This window comes from Salvelinus alpinus, chromosome 11, assembly GCF_045679555.1.
Source record: "Salvelinus alpinus chromosome 11, SLU_Salpinus.1, whole genome shotgun sequence".
In the NCBI taxonomy this organism is placed as follows: domain Eukaryota; kingdom Metazoa; phylum Chordata; class Actinopteri; order Salmoniformes; family Salmonidae; genus Salvelinus; species Salvelinus alpinus.
This window is the reverse complement of record NC_092096.1, coordinates 52,380,613-52,405,041: the sequence shown is the minus strand read 5'-3', so window position 1 is coordinate 52,405,041 and position 24,429 is coordinate 52,380,613. Positions and strand designations below refer to the sequence as shown.

General features: G+C 43.0%; 1 protein-coding gene and 1 long non-coding RNA gene across 3 annotated transcripts in view; both read right to left on the bottom strand.

Moving 5' to 3' along the window:
* Positions 1-851: 851 nt before the first annotated feature.
* Positions 852-2,501, bottom strand: LOC139534921 (uncharacterized). Its single transcript, XR_011667035.1, has 2 exons — positions 2,425-2,501; positions 852-2,295 (listed from the first exon to the last, which is right to left on the bottom strand). It is a non-coding gene; the product is annotated as an uncharacterized lncRNA (long non-coding RNA).
* Positions 2,502-2,631: 130 nt separating this feature from the next.
* LOC139534907 (SLAM family member 8-like) overlaps positions 2,632-24,429 on the bottom strand; it is a 43,193-nt gene continuing 21,395 nt past the window's right edge. Inside the window, exons 1-4 of one of the 2 annotated variants that reach the window (XM_071334441.1) lie at positions 5,868-6,092; positions 3,590-3,892; positions 3,124-3,393; positions 2,633-2,962 (exon numbers count right to left, since the gene is read on the bottom strand). In XM_071334441.1, the coding sequence (XP_071190542.1) occupies positions 2,769-2,962; positions 3,124-3,393; positions 3,590-3,892; positions 5,868-5,940 (840 nt within the window). In that variant the 5' untranslated portion in view covers positions 5,941-6,092 and the 3' untranslated portion in view covers positions 2,633-2,768. Of the gene's footprint in view, positions 2,963-3,123; positions 3,394-3,589; positions 3,893-5,867; positions 6,093-24,429 lie in introns of those variants that run through there. The other variant, XM_071334443.1, reaches the window with a different exon arrangement.

Sequence of the window (24,429 nt, the reverse complement as noted above, 5' to 3'; positions counted from 1 at the left end):
TTAGCTAAAAATATTCAAAATACAGAGAAGTACATTAATCATCATCATCGCAGAGTTGCACATAACTCCATTCTAAGCCTCTGGCAAGTCTTCCGGACCCCTACAGTTCCTGTGGCTGTGACACAAATGGGGCTTTGACAGAATTAGAAAGGTACAGATGCATAAAGAGAAACAGACAAAATAGCATCTGATGTCATGTTCATCTCTACACAACTTCCTCTTACTGTAAAAGTAAATGGACACATCAACACTGTGGTCTTTCTGTGGGTGGAAGAGAGAACTGTAGTATATATCAGAGAAAGAAACTTAATGGATATAACATAGTTGTACAAAAAGTGAAGTCAATATTGCATTTACCATACCTGGTCAAGTTGACATTTTCAGTACAATCTCTAATGTCACTAAGAGAGGTGTCAAAGGTTTGACGTCATGGCATTTTTATCATTTGGTTTATGTTGTAGCTATTTGGAGGTCAACTGCATGTAGATGTTCTTGAGTTACAGTCTGTCAACTGTTCAAAGTAATAACCCAGGAAAGTAGTGATCACAGTGGTAGATTGAATGTAAAAGAGAAGTTAATGAGTGAACTACAGAATATGTATGCTGCAAGAACAATGTCATTCTTCTCTCTGACAAGGACATACATCCCTGCACAACTTTTCATGTGTACTCATCAGCCCAGCAACAAGGTTTTCACAGGTTTTTGCATATGATTACAACCAATTCTCTATGTGTCTCTCTATGATCACAGTGGGAAATGGCAGCTTCACACAGTGCCTTCCTTCACAAACCCACACTGCTAAAGAGGAAGAGAGCAAACCATGACCACTCAACTTTGACAAACAAGTGACCTAATGTGAAATTCCTCAGCCTTTTAATTTCATTCCCTGTGCATTGTAAAAAGTCAAACTTAACCAATTGCTTAATTAGCGTTATTATGCAAGTTGAGTGGACTTGAAAAGGACAAGAATTTGAGCCAATGCGTTAGTCTTTAGTCAAGACACTCTGGTTGAAGTCAGTTGAATTTGAACAAGCTTGTTGAGCAAAATGCAAAATACAAAATTAATGTTTGCTCAAAACAACTCAAAACCACACCAATCATCATTATCAACATTCCAGCATGATCTTTTGCAGGTTGATTTTCAGAATGGTTTGTTTCAATACCTGTGTATTTGTTTGTACTATGACTGGTTGATTAATATTATGCTACACAAAAATAGATAACAAAAAATTTTCTAAACTAATCCAATTTGTTAGTTGGACTTATTTCACACATTACTGATATGTTTGTTCCAGTTTCTATGATTTAGGCAGTCTCAATAATCGATCTTCCCTACCAAGGCAGTCATTCTGATTGCAGGTTGCGTGTGACTGAAAGTTTAAATAGTTGGATATCCTAACTTTGGTTGGATTCCAACAGAAATTATACATCACTTTGCAAGCCAGCATAATTCGACTTGGAGACTTGGTGTGGCCTGTCGACCAGGAGTTTCAGACCATCGTGTTAGGGTGTCGGCCCTCAGGGGCTTTATGATATATGTAATGTGTTGTCATAATGAGTTTAATTTTAAAGATAACTTTTTCATTTAGACATTCACTTGGTGAAGGCTACAGTACAGAAAAAAACTTAGTACAACAATCATACAATTCACTCCAAATGCAAGGCACTCAAGGTTTGCAAATAATTATTTTTGATTCTCTGAACAACATCTTTTTTAGAATGAACTGAATTCCATCTGGTTATTGGGACAGACATGAATGCCATTTTGGACATGCGGACAAATCAAATAAGACCATCTACAATCAACACGCAACCAAGGCTCTCCAGCATATACTCTCTGATTACAACCTCATTGATGCCTGGCGAGCACATAATCCTAACGCAAAAGAGTACATCAACCTCACTAATCAATGTCATACTAGAATCTACAAAAATGTTCTTTCATCTTGAAAATAGAAATTCGACATATGAGCTTGTCTGATCATCACGCCTACTGCTGCCTATTACACATTTCAGAATCTTCTAATTGTAACTAGGCGCTCAAAGAAATGCATAAGGACTTATGATATACAGTATATATGAGAATCAACAAAGGGAGAAGGAAATAAAAGAAAGAAAATAGTGTAGGTTGTGATGAAATTAAACAGCAACATCTCAGCAAATCTACAGAATATACACGTGTAAGATGCAGAGGATGCAGAGGGTTTTATATCTATGAAAGGCCCAGCTTATGACCACATCCTCCAGGGTGTCTTCTGGGCCTCCAAATGTGGTCTTGTCATACAGAGTCTGCGGCTACATGTGACAGACAACCAAGAAGAAACTGTTTCAGCATCAAGAAAGGTATAGACTATACTCAAAGTAGACTACATACTATTCCATTCAATCACAGACATTTTACCATTATGACCATTTATGTCTTACCTTGTTCAATCTGGGATAACCAGATCATTGACAGTTTCATAGATGGATATTGTGTTTACCTGACTGTTTGATCTTGTCTGGAATCAAAATACAGCCCATTACAATACAATACATACAGCTTCACACATTCAGATACATAATAATGACAATGCGTACTTACATCTCTACTTCTTGTGTTGTCCATAACATCAGCATATATTGCGTCAGTTAGATCTGCTGGGTTTTATAAGACCAAAATATCAACCAATCAGAAACATTTTATACAGGATATCAACAAATACCCAGGTAGTAATGAGGGGTCTCACTCTTTTTCTAATTTCCAGAAAATCCCCCCCAAAATCATATCAGCTGAAGAATACTTCTAGAACCAACAGAAATGTCACCTTAAGTACAGTAGAGGCCCCTAAGCTGTACATACCTGTGTTACTTTGGCCCCTGCAGTAGCACACTGCCACAGCTACAGTGAGGATCAGCAACACAGCGCCTCCCCCTGATACTCCGATGTAGATGGTATACCACAGCAGTCCTGTCACATATTCTACAACACACATGATTAGACTATACAATATGATAAAGACTAAATGGCTCTATATCATATACATCCAATGTAATCACATGCATTACATATTCTACTTGACAACATAAGCGTATAAGCACAGTGAAAAGTGTATAGAAGGGATTATTATGATATCTAGGTACCTGGGGTGGTTGTGTCATTTCTACACTTTACTGTTGCAGAGGCAGTTTTCCAACTGACCAGGTTGGAGGCGTTGCACTTTACACTGATGTTTCTCTCTGCTGGTGAGAGAGAGAAGTAAATCTGCTGGGCGTCCCCGTAGATCTCATTGTCTCTCTCCCAGGTGTAAGTAATGTTGTGGTAGCAGGACACGTTGCACACCAGCCGTATCGTACAGGAGTGGTTGGCCAATAGCTTGATGTCTGTCTGGATCGCCACCTTGGATATAGGCTCTGACCAACCAGGAGAGAGATCGAGACCACCAGGAGAAAGACTTGAAAATGTTATGGATATTTAACAAAGCATGGTGAGTAAGGTCAGTATAAAAGCACAAAATCTATGTTATAGTTTAAAGATCTTTAGCCATGATTATGGATATTAATAAGAATGATATCAAAACAGGATGCAAAAATGGTGATAACAGCCTACCGTGGACCTTCAGAATGATGGTCTTACTGCCAATCTGACCTTTGTCCCCTTCGCCTGCAAGTAGAAAATCCCCTGAGTCTTGCAGTGTCAGTTCTCTGACTGTTAAACTGAAGATTTTGGTGTTCATCTTTAGTCTCCCCTCAAACTGGGATCCAGGTGAATATATAACTTCTGAGTTGAATTCTGCAATATCCTTTCCCATATACTTCCACTCCAAGGATTTCAAATGTCCATTCTCTAAGCCTGCCAGCAGCTCCACGGAGTCCCCCACTCTCTTGTTGATGATCAGAGGAACACCCACATCTGAAACACACAAATGCACACGTTATTCTGACATCAATCAATGGTTGCACACTATATTACAATGATCTTATTACTGTGTAATTATTCATGTGGTACGATATAGCAAGTGTTGTAATTACTTATTGTTACACTGTAATACTTGTTACAGTGTGCCTACATGAATAATTACACAATAATAAACTGCAATGCAGAGTCTTACCTAATCAATAATGTATTTGGTTTTATATTGCACATTTCCAGGTTTCATTTATGCTGTATGTGGCACTTCACATATTTTCACATTATATCTTTACATATCTGAGTGTTTGGGTCCTTTTTTACTTCATTGAAGTCCACTCCTCCCCCACATTCAGTAGAACAGGATGAGATGACAGGAAAGAGAAGTGGGGGTGGATCTGATAACCCCTCCTCAGCTCACAAGTACAAATACCACTGTGTTTACTGTGTAATTATTCATCAGAAATACATCATATACTGCATGGGCAACATTATAATTACATATCAGTCTGAAGAAATGTTTTATAAACCATTATAAAAAAAAATTCAGTCATGAATTAATAAAAAAACACAGTTACAGTTCATTTAAGTATTTAAGACAGAACTGCAGTTATCCTAGTCCTGCAATGTATCATATTATGTAATAGAAACAATAATTTGATACAGTCCCATATCGCCTTAAATGTTATGAATGACAGCCATTAGGCACAGGGTCTTAAGATCTGTTACGTTCTAGAAGCACTGCAACAGCTGCTGTCCCAACAGCACCATCGGCACTCATTCAAAACTGCAGAGTCAGTACATCATGTTATGTTCCTGAATATAGGTATTATGTAGGTGTTATCAAACAGTAATAAAGCAAATGTTTCGAGATATCCAACCAATCACTGACGACCAGATATGTACAGTCAACACACAACATGTAAAAACCAACAATGAAGTTAGAGAAAGCTGATGGTTTTCCTTACTTTATTATGCAAGCAAGCACATGCAATAGATCCTGTTTGGGGATGATTCTACACTCTTGGTTTCACATTAGAATAAGGAGACAGTTGAAAAGACCCTAAGCAGCCAACTGACTAAAGTCAGTAAGTGGTTATCCATTTAGGCAAACAGAATGTATCCTGTTTGGTTCCAAACACAAAGTGAACAACTCTTCCAACTTCTCGGTCAAGTTTAATGGTGTAGCGGTAAAGGAAAAATGCTCTGTTACATTCATTGGGATGTGAACTGGACCAACACATGACATGTGAACTTGTGGCTCTGAAGGCCATTGGGCATGTTCACTCCAGGACAAAGTTCTTGGCAAGGGTAGCCAAGTTCCTGGATAGAGAGACTATGAGGACCCTGGCAACATCTCTGATACAGGGCCACTATGACTATGATTGTATCTCATGGTTCAGTGGCATAACAAAAAATCTGAAGGACAAACTTCCAACGGCCCAAAACAAACTAAAGTGCCAGTTTCCAGTTGATCTGGTGGTGGTACAGATTAAACTGTTGATGGTTTTTAAAGTGATACATGACCTTGCCCCCAATTACCTGTCGAGTTATTTTTATTTCTTAGAGACTCTCATAGCATCACACCAGAGCCAGTGTTGCCAATATGAGACCACAGCTCTATAGGAGCATGGCTGGATAAAGCTCTTTCCTTAACACTGGTGCAGAGGAATGGAATGGTGTACCAAACCATATAAAATCTTTTAATACGCTAGGGAGTTTTAAGATATACCTTAAGACATGGTTTATGTGCAAAATGCTTCTATTTTATTCCTTTTACGGGTTCCTCTCTATTCATGAGATGTATTTGAGATGTATTTTGTTTTCATGTTATCTTGTGTACACTGTATTTTTGTTTTATTGTATATTCAAGAGGACAACAATGGGGATACGTTTTTAAACTTGTTTGTGTCATCCTCGTTGATGGTTGTACTGTGTTTAAAATGTTGAAATAAATAAGAATAGTTACAGAACTTACCATAGTGGAGGTTGGAGAGTAGGAGAAGTAGTATTCCCTGTTTGGAGAGGCAGGAGATGTGACCACCAGACATCTCTTTAAGGCGTTGGCTGTTTCCTCTGGCTGTATGTCCTTGTCTTTCACAGTCACTGATGGCTAGCAGTTGACTATCCAAAACACACAGAGAAGAAAGAGCAGAGACTTCCTTTTGATGAAGGCTGCTGTTCTATAAAATAATTCCTGTATGTTAGCTGAAAAAGAAGTCACATTCTACCCCTTCACTCAGCTTGAGAGTTAGAATTAGAGGCGTGGGTGTGTTTGGGGTCTGTCACTGTGTTGATCAGTCTGATGGTGGTGGTTTTGGAGCATGTGTTTCCTAGCTGCTGCTGGTTGTGTGGTTCATGGTCATGGTGTTTCACAGACACCGGTAGCTTTGTTACTTTATGAGCAGAACACTCAATGTTGCAGAGAAAGAGAAAGGAGGGAGATAGACGGCTCGGGGGAAGAAAGAGAAAGACAGAGAGCGAGATTGAGACAGAGACATAGAAAGAGAAAAAAAGACAGAGAGAGAGAGAGGGGGCAGAGAGGGGGGTGGGGGGGGTTAGAGAGAGAGAGAAAGAGCAAAAATGTCATAACACTGTCTGTGCAGTTTCATCTAGGCTTCATATGCCTGCAGAAGTGTTTGCATGACTTCTTCTACATGCTCATAGATCAGTGTGACTGAGGGACATGAAACACCTGCCAACTTTTTCGGAAGGTAATGGGTCCCAGGTTACTGATAGAGGCCCCCCTTCTACGTTTCATATAACAGCTTGTGGTTATGTCACTTCCTGTGACTGTTTCTCAGGAGCAGTGACAATGACCTGGCTGCCGGCTGTCTTTCTGACCACTTAGACATTAACACATAGACACAGAAACCCCCTAACTGGAACAGTGACCTTCCAGACCATGCAGGGACACTGAAAATATCAGTCAGCGTCATACACCACTAATGTCATTAATCGTTATGACCTGTCTGTAGGATGATCAGGTAATATGGGAGAACTGGTAGTCATTCGTACGTGGTTACTAGCTCCTCAGAACTCCTGCAGAGTATATGACATCATAAAAATGAGAAGACCTGTTCTTTTCAGGCACACTCTTCCCCCAAAAGTCATTCTGAAAAACTCAACGGGTCTTCAGCTGATGGGGTACGGCTTTTGAACTTTGCTCACGGGGCATTTATGTTATATTTCTCAAGATTCAATGGGTATATATAATTAAGTCCAAAAATGTATGTAGAAATAGCAGATTGCCCTTTAACTCACACATTGTGGAGAGTGAGATCATTACTAGGCTTAAAGGAGTTTTGACCAAATTAGGTTGTATGGAAAAGTTTGATGATGATGATGACAATATCTATTTACTGTAAGAAAGCACTCATACCATCTGGGGGATAAAACATTGTTTATTAAAAAAGCACAATGCAAAGATACTGTAAAAGTACAGGCCATTAGACGAAAACATGAATACTACTTTTTGGGAAATTCATATACAAATATGTTATTCTATCATCTGAATGAATCAACAATAAAACTCAATACACAATACAAAGCAGATACAATTGCTGTAGCTGCAGATAAGATGCATCATCATTGCACCACATAGTAAAAAAAAAAAAGCTTTTACAGTGAAACACAATTAAACCATGCTTAAATACAATAAAATAAGTAAATAAAATAAGTAAGAACGCCTTAATGTACAAGCTGTTATTGCGTGTGTGTTTGTGCATGTGTGTGTTTGCTTGTGTGTGTTGAGCATACAAAATCCATGTTCCGGGTTCCTCCTCCTCCTCTGATGGTGTGTCCATCCATCCCTCCGTCTCTCCCTCCTTCCATCCTTCCATCCCTCCGTCCTACCATCCCTCCGTCCCTCCATCCTTCCATCCCTCCATCCCTCCATCCTTCTATCCCTCCAACCCTGACCCCCTCAAGGACCTGCAACATATCACCACACAAAGTTGTTCAGGACATGCAGTCAAATAAACTCTTAAGAAGTAAACAAAGAGACATACTTTAAATAGATACAGTATACTTTGAAATCAGATAATTAGATACATATTAGTATCATATTAATTATCAATAGCACATGGCTATTAGTCTTACCTGGGGCTGTGCCTGGCTTCAATTGAGAATAGACCGAATTATGCCTCAGGTGGGGTTGATGTTTCTGTAAGGAGTGAGGATAAAACATCAGAATAATATAACAGTTATATACAGAATATTATGCAGCTAGTTGAATATGGGGTCAGAGGTGTGAGGTTATGATAGGGGGAATATGGAAGGAGGGATGTCCAGTCTTACATTTACATTTTACATTTAAGTCATTTAGCAGACGCTCTTATCCAGAGCGACTTACAAATTGGTGCATTCACCTTATGATATCCAGTGGAACAACCACTTTACAATAGTGCATCTAACTCTTTTAAGGGGGAGGGGGGGTTAGGAGGATTACTTTATCCTATCCTAGGTATTCCTTAAAGAGGTGGGGTTTCAGGTGTCTCCGGAAGGTGGTGATTGACTCCGCTGACCTGGCGTCGTGAGGGAGTTTGTTCCACCATTGGGGTGCCAGAGCAGCGAACAGTTTTGACTGGGCTGAGGGGGAACTGTACTTCCTCAGAGGTAGGGAGGCGAGCAGGCCAGAGGTGGATGAACGCAGTGCCCTTGTTTGGGTGTAGGGCCTGATCAGAGCCTGAAGGTACGGAGGTGCCGTTCCCCTCACAGCTCCGTAGGCAAGCACCATGGTCTTGTAGCGGATGCGAGCTTCAACTGGAAGCCAGTGGAGAGAGCGGAGGAGCGGGGTGACGTGAGAGAACTTGGGAAGGTTGAACACCAGACGGGCTGCGGCGTTCTGGATGAGTTGTAGGGGTTTAATGGCACAGGCAGGGAGCCCAGCCAACAGCGAGTTGCAGTAATCCAGACGGGAGATGACAAGTGCCTGGATTAGGACCTGCGCCGCTTCCTGTGTGAGGCAGGGTCGTACTCTGCGAATGTTGTAGAGCATGAACCTGCAGGGACGGGTCACCGTCCTACCTTTCTTCTTCTTGGCTTTGGCCTTCTGTTTAAGGTCAACATCAGCATAGGTCACATCAACAGGTTCAGTTGCTGCTGAAAAATGACATTTCCAGTCAACAAATTAAGGAATTAGCTTATTCTGCATTTGTTTTAAACTCCAAAATCACGCATTTAGATTTCACTGACTGCCAACCTGTAGAATGGGTCTCACCTGTGGTCTTCTCTGTCTGGACCTCAGAATAGACTGGATTTTCTTTTGGATCAGCTGTCATTTCTGAGGAGGAGGAGGAGGAGGAGAGAATTTGTATGTTTTTATTAAATTTGATGAGTAAAAAACACCGCAACATCTTGTATGAATTTATGTGACAGTTGAGAGTTACTTTCTTTTTCTTGTCCAACTCTTTGAGTTGAATCTGGGCGTACATCATCTCACTTGGTCCAGCAGTAGCAGCACCAGCATCTGAAATATACAGGTAATAAACTAATATCTCTACTTAGTGTTAGTATGCTAGTAATATTAAACATATGTAGAACAACAGCAACAACAACTCTATACTGTATTCATGCTAAATTTAACATACAGGTAGCCTAGAGGTTAGTAATCGAAAGGTTGCTGGATCGAATCCCCGAGCTGACAAGGTAAAAATCTGTAATTCTGCAACTGAGCAAGGCAGTTAACCCACTGTTCCCCAGGCGCCGAAGAAGTCGATGTCAATTAAGGCAGTCCCCCCCCCCCCCCCCCCCGCACCTCTCTGATTCAGAGGGGTTGGGTTAAATGCAGAAGACACATTTCATTTGAAGGTATTCAGTTGTACAACTGACTAGGTATCCCCCTTTTCCCTTTCCCAGTACCATTGTCATTACTGTCTGAGGGCGTGATTGTATCATAGATGTTAGCGCCACCTGTTGGTCAAAGAAGAGATATTAATTGGTTGGTTTTCCCTCAGCTTGCCTAGGGACATAGAGTACGGTAATGTGTATATAAAGTGAATGGTGAAAAGTCAGTATGTGAAGTTACAGAGAGGAGAGTGACAGTGGTCTGGGCTGAGAGACTGACCATGCTTCAGACGTGTATACCCAGCATCAGGAGCCTGGCCCTGGGTAGATCCTTGGTCCTGTTGGGGGTCCAGGTTGGTGCTTTGGGGCTGGGGGGGCCTACAGGGAGAGAGATACTCGTGAAACACAGATTCTATTTTAATGTATGAAAAGTTGAAAGACAGGTGTACTCACCAGAATATTCTGTTGCAACAAGAACCTGTAATGAGAAATGCATAATATTATACTGTATCAATTCGTTACTGTTTTAAACTTTTGTTATTAGAATTTTTTCTCCTAAACATGAACTAAAAAGATAAATGTGAATTGATAAAAGTCTCACCTCCGGCATTTTTATATCGACACAGCAGTACCAGGAGAATGGCCAGTAGAACACCAGCAACAACCAGGCCCACAACCACTCCTACTAGGACTGATGTAGAGGGTCCAGGAGTTACGCCTGGAGAGAGAACATCAAATCACTATCAGGTTCTGAGGTTGTTGTAAGAAAATAAATAAAGTAGTGGACAAAGTGATTATAGAGACGTGTTCTGACGTGTTCAGTGGGGTCTGACAGTGGCTGGAGGTATACATGGTACAAAGACAAAAAAAAGAAAGAAGGGACCTTGTCTGGCAGACACACTACAACAGGAGCCACCTTCACCATCAGTAGAGCTGCTGAGTCTGACCAGGGTCTCTACTGGTGTCAGGGAGAGATCCAGTCCAGATCCATATCATCAATCATCAGTGATCCTGTCACTATCACTGTGAAAGGTGAGTTACTTTTTGTGTTTTTTATTTAAAAAATCGACACTATTTATATTGAGTCAATCATGTAGATGTGGTCTGGGTGTCAGTATTAATGGTCAGACTCAGCAGCTCTACTGATGGTGAAGGTGGCTCCTGTTGTAGTGTGTCTGCCAGACAAGGTCACTACTTTGTTAGTGTTGTCTTTGTACCATGTATACCTCCAGCCACTGTCAGACCCCACTGAACACGTCAGAGTTACTGTCTCTCCATTGTATGCAGGGTTTGGATTTACGGTCAGTGTAGTTTCAGGAAGAGCTAAGAAAACAGAGAGCAGAATATCAAAACATCTGGATACATGCTTGGTCGTTTATAATAATTTAGCTGTTGCAGTTATGTTTTGATTAAAGTTTATTTTAAATAGGGGTATGTTGACTCGATTCAGTTAGAATTTACAGTCTATACAGTATATTTAGATTTACCCTCATTTGCTCAAAATTCAGAATTTTCCAGACAGTGATTGAAAATTAATAGTGAGCTCACCAGTGACGCTAATGTGGAGAGATGAGCTGAGATATGAATTTTGGGGCCATCTCGTCCTTGTCCCCTGACACTGGTACTGACCAGCCTGATCAGAGAGAGAGATAGTGGTGGTTTTACTGGTCTGACTGGAAAGCCGTTCTTTATTTATTAACCAGCGGCTATTAATTATTTATTAACCATTTAAATTTGTCTGTATATGTGATGTGTATCAGGGCTATTGTTCATGTACTATATTGTGCTTGTGTGTGTGTGTGTGTGTGTGTGTGTGTGTGTGGTGTGTGGTTTGTTTGTGTGCGTTTGTGTGTGTATATTGTTTGTGTTTGTCTATTGTTTATTTTCATAATTTCTTTTCTTTTTTTCACTTGATATTCTTTTTGTAATTTATTTTTATATACATGATATTTTACTTTTTGGGTGGTATTTTCTAAAAACTGCATTGTTGGTTAAGGGCTTGTAAGTAAAGTGTAGAGTGTAGAGTGTGGGACACATGTACAACATGTGTGAAGAAACCAACATGGGGAGAGAAAGGTTACAGGGGAAAGCAGTTACAGACTTCACCCTTAGTTGGTATGCTATGATAAACATCTGGGGTTTCTTATCGCCCCCTTCAGGGACAGGCCTGTAACTACTCCACATTCTTGTGGATCACAATGTCGAAACTTATCAATCAAATGTATTTATAAATCCCTTTGACATCAGCAGATGTCACAAAGTGCTATACAGAAACCCAAACTAAAACACCAAACAGCAAGCAATGCAGATGTAGAAGCACGATGGCTAGGAAAAACTCTAGAGAGGAACCAGTCTCTGAGGGGTGGCCAGTCCTCTTCTGGCTGTGCTGGGTGGAAATTATAAGAGTACATGGCCTTTAAGGCCAGATTGTGCAAGATGACGAGTTTCTCTTACAACTGGCCTATCTGGGTGATGTTTTTTCTCGCCTGAATGATCTGATTCTAGGATTACAGGGACTCTCCACAACTATTTTCAATGTGCATGACAAAATTGAGCCTATGATTAAGAAGTTGGAGCTCTTCTCTGTCTGCATTAACAAGGAAAACACACAGGTCTTTCCATCATTGTATGATTTTTTGTGTGCAAATAAACTCAAGCTTACGGACAGTGTCAAATGTGATATAGCGAAGCACCTGAGTGAGTTGGGTGCACAATTACGAAGGTACTTTCCCAAAACAGATGACACAAACAGCTGGATTCGTTATCCCTTTCATGCCTTGCCTCCAGTCCACTTATTGATATCTGAACAAGAGCCTCATTGAAATTGCAACAAGCGGTTCTGTGAAATTGTATTTAATCAGAAGCCACTGCCTGAATTCTGGATTTGGATGCTCTCAGAGTATCCTGCCTTGGCAAATCGCGCTGTTAAGACACTGATGCCCTTTGCAACCACGTACCTATGTGAGAGTGGATTCTCGGCCCTTATTAGCATGAAAACTAAATATAGCCACAGATTGTGTGTGGAAAATGATTTAAGACTGAGACTCTCTCCAATACAACCCAACATTATGTGCATCCTTTCAAGCAGACCCTTTTCAATAACCTGTGGTGAGTTATTCACAATTTTCGATGAACAAATAAGGTTTTATTTGTAAGATGGTTAAATAAAGTGCAAAATTATTGATTATTATTATATTATTATTTGTTCCATTGTCCTATAAGAGCTCTTTATCACATCCCATGAGCCGGGTTTTGACTAAAGCTCACACTCATTCTTATGTTTAATAAATGTATCGTATAGTGTGTGTGGCAGGCTTACAATGTTGGCAAAAAACAGCATTTGAGAGTGCTCTGGCCCTGGTGCTAGAGGGGGTATGCAGCTGGAGTTTGAATGTTTGAAGGGGTACGGGAATATAAAAAGTTTGGGAACCACTGGTGTAGACCAATTAGGGTTTCCAATCGCTCCAAAAGAAGGTGGTGATCGATGATGTCAAAAACAGCACTAAGGTCTAGGAGCACGAGGACAGATGCAGAGCCTTGGTCTGACACCATTAAAATGTAATTTACCACCTTCACGAGTGCAGTCTCAGTGCTATGATGGGGTCTAAAACCAGACTGAAGCATTTTGTATACATTATATTTCTTCAAGTAGGCATTGAGTTGCTGCGCAACTGCTTTTTCTAAAATGTTTGAGTGGAATGGGAGATTCGATATAGGCTGATAGTTTTTTACGTTTTCAGGGTCAAGGTTTGGCTTTTTCAAGGGAGGCTTTATCACTGCCACTTTTAGTGAGTTTTGTGCACATCCGATGGATAGGGCACCATTTATTATGTTCAACATAGGAGGGCCTAGCACGGGAAGTAGCTCTTTCAGTAGTTCAGCTGGAATAGGGTCCAGTATGCAGCTTGAGGGTTTATGGGCCATGACTATTTTATGAAATGTGTCAAGAGAAAGGATTAAAAATCTTGATTGTCTGTAACAGCCGTCTGAAGAAGAAGGAGTGGACCAAAGTGCAGCGTGGTAAGTGTTCATGATTTATTAATAAAACTGAACACTAAATAACAAAACAACAACGAGAACGAACGAAACCGAAACAGTTCTGTCAAGTGCAGAAACACAAATCAGAAAACTACTCACAAAACACAGGTGGGAAAAGGCTACCTAAGTATGGTTCTCAATCAGAGACAACGATAGACAGCTGCCTCTGATTAAGAACCCCCCCGGCCAAAACCAAAGAAATACAAAACATAGAAAATAAAACATAGAATGCCCACCAAAATCACACCCTGACCAAACCAAAATAGAGACATAAAAAGATCTCTACGGTCAGAGCGTGACAGTACCCCCCCCCCCCAAAGGTGTGGACTCCAGCCGCAAAACCTGAACCCATAGGGGAGAGTCTGGGTGAGCATTTCTCCGTGGTGGCGGCTCTGGTGAGGGACGTAGACCCTCGCCGCCGACCCTGGACTAGGGACCCTCGTAGCGGGGGCCGGACTGGGCACCCTTGTAGCGGGGGCCGGACTATTCACCCTTGTAGCGCCCCCGGACTGGGCACCCTTGTTGGAAGCTCCGGACTGAAGGGCGCCTCTGGAAGCTCCGGACTGAAGGGCGCCTCTGGAAGCTCCGGACTGAAGGGCGCCTCTGGAAACTCCGGACTGAAGGGCGCCTCTGGAAGCTCCGGACTGAAGGGCGCCTCTGGAAGCTCCGGACAGGAGGGAGACTCTGGCAGCTCCGGACAGGAGGCAGGCACAGGACTCACCGGGCTGGGGTGACACACAGGAGATCTGGCTCTGTGAGCAGGCACAGGACTCACCAGGCTGGGGAGACATCCAGGAGGCGTCTTCCTTGGCCGAGGCACCGGATACACTGGGCAGTGGAGGCGCACTGGCGGTCTCGAGCGCAGAGCTGGCCCCACCCGTTCTGGCTGGATGCCAGCTTCCACCCGGCTGGCACCGAGCACACCAGCCTGTGAATGCTCCGCCTCGACACCGTGAGCATCACCCCATAGCACGGGGCCTGACCAGTCCCATGCTCGCCACGGTAAGCACAGGGAGTTGGCTCAGGTCTACTACCGGACTCTGCCACACTCCCCGTGTGCCCCCACCTCCCAAACATATTTTGGGGCTGCCTCTCGGGCTTCCTTGCCAGCCGTTTTCGTGTCGCCAATTCCATTCTCCGGTATCACTCGTCGCACTGTTCTAGAGAATCCCAGGCGGGCTCCGGCACTCTCCCTGGGTTGACCGACCACCTCTCTATCTCCTCCCAGGTTGTCTCGTACTCCAGATAGCACTGCTCACCTGTCCAGGAGTCCCTTTCACCACGCTGCTTGGTCCTTTGGTGGTGGGTTGTCCTGTAACGGCCGTCTGAAGAAGAAGGAGTGGACCAAAGCGCAGCGGGGTAAGTCTTCATGATTTATTAATAAAACTGAATAACACTAAATAACAAAACAACAACGAGAACGAACAAAACCGAAACAGTTCTGTCAGGTGCAGAAACACAAAACAGAAAACAACTACCCACAAAACACAGGTGGGAAAAGGCTACCTAAGTATGGTTCTCAATCAGAGACAACGATAGACAGCTGCCTCTGATTGAGAACCACACCCGGCCAAAACCAAAGAAATACAAAACATAGAAAATGAACATAGAATGCCCACCCAAATCACACCCTGACCAAACCAAAATAGAGACATAAAAAGATCTCTACGGTCAGGGCATGACATTGTCTCTATTGATCCTAGGTCCTGGCAGTTCTGTGCAGACTCAGGACAACTGAGCTTTGGAGAAATACGCAGATTCAAAGAGTCCGTAATTTGCTTTCTGATGATCATCATCTTTTCATCGAAGAAGTTCATTAACCTCTTGAGAATACAGGGGGTGCTGTTTCAACGTTGACATTTTGCGTCTCCAAATTAAACTGCCTCCTACTCAATTCTTGATCGTACAATATGCATATTATTATTACTATTGGAAAGAAAACAATCAGTAGTTTCTAAAACCGTTTAAATTATGTCTGTGGGTGGAACAGAACTCCTTTTACAGCGAAAATCCTGACATGACTTGCGATGGTCTGAGAATTATACTCTGATCTGTGCTCAGTTTTAAAGTCTGTGTATATGCCATGGCTGGAACTGAACTGCACCCGCCTTCCCCTGAATGTCAGTAACCAATGAGAAGTGGAATGGGCTCTCTGCGTAGCTGTCCGAGGTTATAAAGCCAGGTGGAACGAGAGTACCTTCCTTTTTCTCCTTCGTCAGGACGCAAGGACAGAGCTCAGGATGAAATTTTGGAACGCTCAGTTATCGACCTTAGATGTATCCCTCTGTAATTTAATTAAATATAGGTGATGGAAACATCATAACGTAGTTATTTTAAACCGAGTTATATCAGTTTATGCGAGTATATTGTTATTTTCGGCATTTTCTTAGTATGCTATTATCAGGGTTAGACGATGTCTGTTCCACATGGCTGTTGTTAGCTGCTACATACGAAGTTGAAGACGATGTTTTACAAGCAAGAAACGATTCTTCTGGACAATGGACACATTGACCAAGATACTGATGGAAGCTCGTCCAAAAGTAGGAACTATTTATTATGTTATTCCGTATTTATGTGGAAAAATGTAATAGTGTTCGGTCGCCATTTTTAAAGGCACTGGTCTGGCTGCAACGCACACTATATGTCTAGTAACGTTAATTTTAAAAATCTAACACAGCGTTTTGCATTAAGAACTAATTTATCTTTCAATTGGTGTCCAACTTATATTTTTTAGTCAAGTTTATGAATAGTTTTTTTATTATAGTAGGCGCTAATCCAAGATGGCGCCGGAAGGAATGCATGCAATGTTTTGATAGATTACATCGATTTATGCTGCTAAATATGCACATTTTCGAACAAAAGCTATATGCATTGTGTAATATGATGTTACAGGACTGTCATCTGAAGAATTCTGAGAAGGTTAGTGAAAAAATTAATATATTTTGGTGATGATAACGTTATAGCTCCCTTTGCCTTGAATTCATGCTGGGGTAACGTTTGCACATGTGGTATGCTAATATAACGATTTATTGTGTTTTCGCTGTAAAACGCTTAGAAAATCTGAAATATTGTCTGAATTCACAAGATCTGTGTCTTTCCATTGCTATGCTTTGTCTGTTTTTATGAAATGTTTTATGATGAGTAAATTGGTAATACACGTTGCTCTCTGTAGTAATTCTAGTCGCTTTGGGGAGATTTGTGATGGTGGCTGCAATGGCAAACTATGATTTATACCTGAAATATGCACATTTTTCTAAAAAAACCTATGCTATACCATAAATATGTTATCAGACTGTCATCTTATGAAGTTGTTTCTTGGTTAGTGGCTATATATATCTTTATTTAGTCGAATTAGTGATAGCTTCTGATGGAGTAAAAAACTGATGGTGTAAGAAAAGTGTTGTCTTTTGCTAACGTGGTTAGCTAATAGATTTACATATTGTGTCTTCCCTGTAAAACATTTTAAAAATCTGAAATGGTGGCTTTATTCACAAGATCTGTATCTTTCATCTGGTGTCTTGGACTTGTGATTTAATGATATTTAGATGCTACAATTTACTTGTGACGCTATGCTAGCTATGCTAGTCAGTGGGGGGGGGGGGGGGGTGGGGGGTGCTCACGGATCCGGGATGAGTACCAGGTAAAGGTTAACCTTTCTAGCCCCAGGGTTCCGCTAGCGGCAATCCTAAAGGTCACGACGAAACAATCAAGTGGCGTTTTGTTCGAGATAATCCATTTTTATAGCCTAACACGAAACATTTTGTAAATGGCTTGTGTGGAAAATTCAGCGTCCTTCAACTTTGGACGTAACATTCATTGTAATTATTCACTCTAAACGGACGTTTATCCAGTCATGTTCGGTTTCATTACAATCCTCTGTTTGTTAGTAAAACAACCAAACATCATGGTTCTTTTTGGGACATATTGACCGAAGAGAACTGATTTGAACACACCAAACAATGACCTCATTACGCGCCAATCGAATGACCTGTCCTTCGTTGATTGACTGTATTTCGGACCAATGACCTCTGATCTTCTTGAAATCTAGCTGGATAGATAGCCAATGAACTGAGGTAAATGGGAACATGTAATGGTTCGACCCGGGAAGAACATCCTTTGTCCTAAACTCATGCGTACACACAGCCACACAGCCATTTTCCAAGAGGAAACCACGGCGTTTTACGCGCAGCAAAAGTTTTTTTAGAGCATTTTCAAGGCCTAATAATGGCAAATAAATCAGCCAAATCGAAGGCGAAGACCAAGTACACAGACTTGCACGATATAATTGATGAAATAGACAGAGCTAGTGATAGTGAACATCTAAATGATTCCAGTGAAATTGAATCCGTAGATTCAGAATTCGAGGATATGTTCCTCCACGGGGAAGACGCAGTTTTGGATCGGTAAGTAACGTTGTTTGAAATTAATAATATCAAATATTATTCATTTGAGTTGTTTGAGATATTGGTATTTTATTTGCCTTATATAAAAATAGGACTAGGACATGAAATATAAAGTACACAAGTATATTGAAATGTAGAAAGTACATATTGCTCTACATTGTGGGTGTATGTCTGTGTGTCTGTGTCTGTATAATTATTACCAAATTGTTTACATGTATTTTCTATATAAAATGGAATGGATAAAACCTCACCACATGCACTATTTGTATATATAATATGTGTGTCTGTGTCTGTATAATTATTACCAAATTGTTTACATGTATTTTCTATATAAAATGGAATGGATAAAACCTCACCACAGGCACTATTTGTATATATAATATGTGTGTCTGTGTCTGTATAATTATTACCAAATTGTTTACATGTATTTTCTATATAAAATGGAATGGATAAAACCTCACCACAGGCACTATTTGTATATATAATATGTGTGTCTGTGTCTGTATAATTATTACCAAATTGTTTACATGTATTTTCTATATAAAATGGAATGGATAAAACCTCACCACAGGCACTATTTGTATATATAATATGTGTGTCTGTGTCTGTATAATTATTACCAAATTGTTTACATGTATTTTCTATATAAAATGGAATGGATAAAACCTCACCACAGGCACTATTTGTATATATAATATGTGTGTCTGTGTCTGTATAATTATTACCAAATTGTTTACATGTATTTTCTATATAAAATGGAATGGACAACCTCACCATAGTTACTAATTGTGTATATATAATATGTGTCTGTGTCTTTATTTCACAGTCCCAGCGATTCTGATTGGGAGCCAAGGTGCAAATCCCCCACTGAAGCTGGTCCATCCAGCTGGACCCCTGCTGTTTCCGGCACCACACCTACCCCCGCCCGGCCATCAAGGGGTGGTAAGCCAGCGGCAAAGAAGCGGATGAAGGGCAGCGTGGAACCGTCCAGAGCGTCCAGCGTGGAACCTGCCAGAGCGGAGGAGGACCGTTGGCACTCTGTTCTGGAGGAGGATGTGGCCCCACCATCTCCACTTTTCCGGCCAAAACGCCCAGTAGGCCCTCAATTGGACCTGACTTCAAAATACACCCCCATGCAACTTTTCCAGTTGTTTTTCACCTCGGCAGTTGTTGACAACCTGGTGAAGAACACAAATAAATATGGCGCTAAGAAGCAGGAAGGCAAGACAGAGACATGGAAGGCCATTTCCATTGCAGATCTGTTTCACTACCTTTCTATGGTCATCTACATGGGGGTGGTGAAGTTGAAAACCCTGAAAGACTACTGGAAAACTGCACCCCTCTATCAACTGCCTTTCCCCTCAACGGTCATGTCTAGGAAAAGGTTTCTGTCAATTTCATGGGCACTTCACATAAGTGACCCAGAAGTTGATAAGGACAACGAGACGAAACGAGGCACGGCAGGGTTTGATAAGCTCTGCAAGATCAAACCTCTCTACCACGATATCGTTGAGGCATGCAAGACTTATTTTCAGCCCGCCCAGAACCTTCCATAGATGAGAGAATGGTAGCCTCAAAGGCCAGAATTGGCCTAAAACAGTAGATGCGCAACAAACTGACAAAATGGGGTTACAAGCTGTTTGTTTTGGCCGATTCTGCGTGTGCATACACGTGCAATTTTTTTGTCTTTGAGGGGAAGAACACTTGTGCGAGCTGTAAGGGACTCAGTTATGACTCTGTGATGCAGTTATTAGATTTCCAGCTGCTGGGGAAGGGCTACAAACTATTTGTAGACAACTTCTACACAAGCCCTACCCTGTTCACAGACCTGAGGAAGCTGGAGATGTGGGCTTGTGGCACCATTAGGACCAACAGAGTGGGCTTTCCAAAAACCAGGGTGAACGACATGCCTAAGCGGGCTGAGCGGGGTACCATGAGATGGATCCGTGAAGATGGCTTGCTCTTTGTGAAGTGGATGGACACTCGAGAGATGTGCTCCACTATTCACAAGTCCTTCGGTGGGGATCACGTTGTTTGACGTTTGAAAGGTCCTACAGGCGCTTGGACCGCCAGAAATGTCCCCATTCCAGCTGCTGTGAAGGATTACAATAAGAGCATGGGAGGTGTAGACCTATCGGATGCGCTGATAGGATACTACAATGTCCTTCACAAAACCATGAAATGGTACAAAACTTTGTTCTATCATTTTATTGACATTGCTGTGGTGAATTCCTTCATCCTCCAGAAGGAAATGGCCAAGAACTGTGGACAGACCCCAATCTCACAGCTAGCCTTTAGGGAGCTACTCATCCAGGAGCTTGCTAACTACAGCAAGAACACTGTAGCACCTTCTGTCCCCTCTACCTCTGTCCCTTCTGCTCCAACCAGCGGTACGCACATGCTGAAGTTCATCATTGCAGGCAGGGATGTGCCTCAGGGAAAAAGGGGCTCAGTAGGGCGGCTTCGTTACATTTTACATTTTACATTTAAGTCATTTAGCAGACGCTCTTATCCAGAGCGACTTACAAGTTGGTGCATTCACCTTATGATGTCCAGTGGAACAACCACTTTACAATAGTGCATCTAACTCTAAGGGGGTTAGAAGGATTACTTTATCCTATCCTAGGTATTCCTTAAAGAGGTGGGGTTTCAGGTGTCTCCGGAAGGTGGTGATTGATTCCGCTGACCTGGCGTCGTGGGGGAGTTTGTTCCACCATTGGGGTGCCAGAGCAGCGAACAGTTTTGACTGGGCTGAGCGGGAACTGTACTTCCTCAGAGGTAGGGAGGCGAGCAGGCCAGAGGTGGATGAACGCAGTGCCCTTGTTTGGGTGTAGGGCCTGATCAGAGCCTGAAGGTACGGAGGTGCCGTTCCCCTCACAGCTCCGTAGGCAAGCACCATGGTCTTGTAGCGGATGCGAGCTTCAACTGGAAGCCACTGGAGAGAGCGGAGGAGCGGGGTGACGTGAGAGAACTTGGGAAGGTTGTGCCCTGTGCCATAAGAAGTCCCCTGTCACCTGCACCACCTGTGCTGTGACCCTCTGTTTCACACCAGAGAGAGACTGCTATGGGATATGGCATCAGGAGTGCAACATTGTGTAGAGGACTGAGAGTCTTCACATGATTGAACATTGAAGTGTAAATAGTTACCCTTGTTAATTATTTTTTTTGTTGAAATATTCATTTTTTTTTTTTTTTTGAATTTTTCAAATATATATTTTTTGGGGTATGTTAGAATAATTGTTTTGTATTTTGTATATAGTTATTTATATCATTGTATCATTGTACCAATTCGGCCACTTGGGTACATTTGGGAAACTTGTGAGGGACACCTGGTTGACTTCATGCTCAATGGCATGTACCTCACTCATTCCTGAAGGTATCCATCTGAAACTTTGGTCAAATACTGTTGCCTACCTATGTTCTGATTTGAAATGATCCCCAGTATCATAACTGAATGTTTGGTCTTTCTTGTTGATTTTTAAAGATGCAACAACAGTAAAATAACAAAAAACGTCTGTTGATTTCCTTGTATTTTCTTCTACCAGATCTATTGTGTTATATTCTCCTTCATTCAGTTCACATTTACACAAACTTCAGAATGTTTCCTTTCAAATGATACCAAGAATATGCATATCCTTCCTTCTAGGCCTGAGCTACAAGCAGTTAGATTAGGGTATGTTTTCAGGCGGAAATTGAGAAAAGGGGGGGTCTGTCCCAAACAGGTTAATTCATCACTGCTGAAGCGAAAACCATCATCTCTTGTTGAATGCTGCTTTTTAGTTAGCTTCGCGACAGTACTGAAAATACATGTTGGGGTTCGTTCCTTGTTCCTTGTCAATCATTGGCTCATTGGTGAAATTAGCATTCAGAAAATATCTTTAAGTAAATCATGCATTCATTTATTAATGCAATTGCAGACAGAAGTTGACAACAGGAACATGCACGCATGTTTCCGATCCACCACAGTCAGGATGGCGGCGTTATCATCAGATGGGGGAAGACCCGTGACCAAGTCCAGGGAGATGTGAGACCAGGGACGGTGAGGGACAGGCAGAGGTTGGAGGAGACCAGCCGGAGCTTGTCGAGGAATGTTGTTTTGTGCACAAATCGTGTAAGCGGCGACGAATGCGTAGACATCAGGGACATTGGAAGGCCATCGAACAGTTGTCGCACAAAAACCAGGGTCCGACAGGAGCCTGGGTTGCAGGCCAGTCTGGAGGAGTCAGGCACAAACATCCGGTTATCTGGACCCCCCCCCCGGGGTTCGGCTTGGAACGCTGCGCCTCCCGGACCTGCTTCCCTATACCTCAGCTGAGTGCCTTCACCAGGCATGAGTTGGGAAGGATGGTTTCGGGCTCCGCGGTAATAGCGTTGAGGCTATAGCGGCAAGACAGTGCATCCTTCTTGACATTCTTGGATCCCTGCCGATATGAGAGGGAGAAGTTGAACCGTGTGAACAGCAGGGCCCATCTAGCTTGCTTGGAGTTGAGGCGTTTTGCGGTGCGGAGATACTCCAGGTTTTTGTGGTCGGACCATACGATGAACGAATGTTCCGACCCTTCCAGCCAGTGCCTCCATTCCTCCAACGCCATCTTCACTGCGAGAAACTCATGATTCCCCACATCATATTTTTTCTCCGTGGCGTTGAGGCGGTGGGAGAAGAAGGCGCAGGGATGTAGCTTCAGGTCCAGGGCAGAACGCTGGTACAGAACCACCCCCACTCCTACATAAGAAGCATCGGCGTCCATCACGAACTGACGGGAAGGGTCGGGATGGAACCAAGATGGGAGCACTGGTGACACGGTGTTTGAGGTCCCGGAATGCTCGGTCAGCAGCAGGGGACCACGTGAACGGAACCTTGGGAGAGGTGAGTGCTGACAGGGGGGAAGCCAGGGTGCTATAATCCTGGATGAAGCGGTTATAAAAGTTGGCGAACCCAATGAAACTTTGCATCTGCACCCTGGACGAAGGCTGGGGCCAATCCACCACCACTCTCACCTTCCCGGGAGCAGGCTGGACACTCCCAGCGGAGATGATGTATCCCAGAAAGGGGATGGAGCGATGGAACTCGCACTTCTCTGCATTAATAGCTAACAGCAGATTCTCCAGGTGGTGTTGAAGAACCTGTCGGATGTGGAGCACATGTTCATGGGGGGAGCCGGAGAAGACGAGGATGTCAGCAATGTAGATTTAGAATATGAACCGGTTCAACATGTCGCGGAGAACATCATTTGCCAGAGCCTGGAACACAGCTGGGGCGTTGGTGAGGCCAAATGGCATGACCAAATCCCCTTAGTGGCTACCGGCCGTGTTGAGGCGGTCTTCCACTCATCCCCTTCCCGTATCCGCAATAGGTGGTAGGCGTTCCATAGTTCCAGCTTGAAAAACACAGTGGCCCCCTGGAGCGGCTCAAAGGCCGAGGAGATGAGTGGTAGCAAGTAGCGGTTCTTCACCGTTATGTCATTTAGTCCCCAGTAGTCGATGCACGAGCGCTTCTCCACAAAGAAGAACCCTGCGCCGGCGGGAGAGGACGACGGACGGATAAATCCTGCAGCTAGGGAGTCCCCATGTAGGTCTCCATAGCCTTGGTCTTCGGTTCCCGACAGCAAGTACAGTCGTCCCCAAGGCGGAGTGGTGCTAGGGAGAAGGTCAATCCCACAGTCATATGGTCAGTGTGGCAGGAGCGAAGTGGCCCGTGCGTTGTTGAACCCCTCCCGAAGGTCCTGATAATCCGCGGGAATGGCGGAGAGGTCCGTGGCACCTTCCGAGCCCCCAGGAAGACGTCCCGGGGCAGGTTGTGCTGACTTCAGACAATGGGCATGGCAGAACGGACTCCAGCCCATGATGGCACCAGTTGACCAGTTGATGAGGGGATTGTGTAGCTGGAGCTATGAGAGTCCCAAAACCACGGGAATCTGAGGGGACTTGATGAGCAGAAATTGAATAGATTCCCTGAGACTGGGAGTGGTATTGGGAAAGACCCGGCCAATGGAGCGCACGTCCAGCACTCTAACATCCATGGGAATGGAGAGGGGCTGAGTGGGGATGTTCAGCTTGGAAGCCAGGGTAGCGTCCAAAAAGCTCTCATCGACCCCAGAGTCAATGAGGACTCGAAGAGATTTAGACTGGTTTCCCCACAGCAGAATGGCATGAAAAGAGGTGCGAGCAAGGGAAGCAGAAAATATCTCCGAATGGCCCATCAGAGTACTCACTCCTACCGGTCAGCCTGGTCTTTTTAAAGGGCAAGAAGACACAAAATGACCAAGATTCCAGGAATACAGAGAACTCTTAGTGTTGATCCTGTATTGCCAT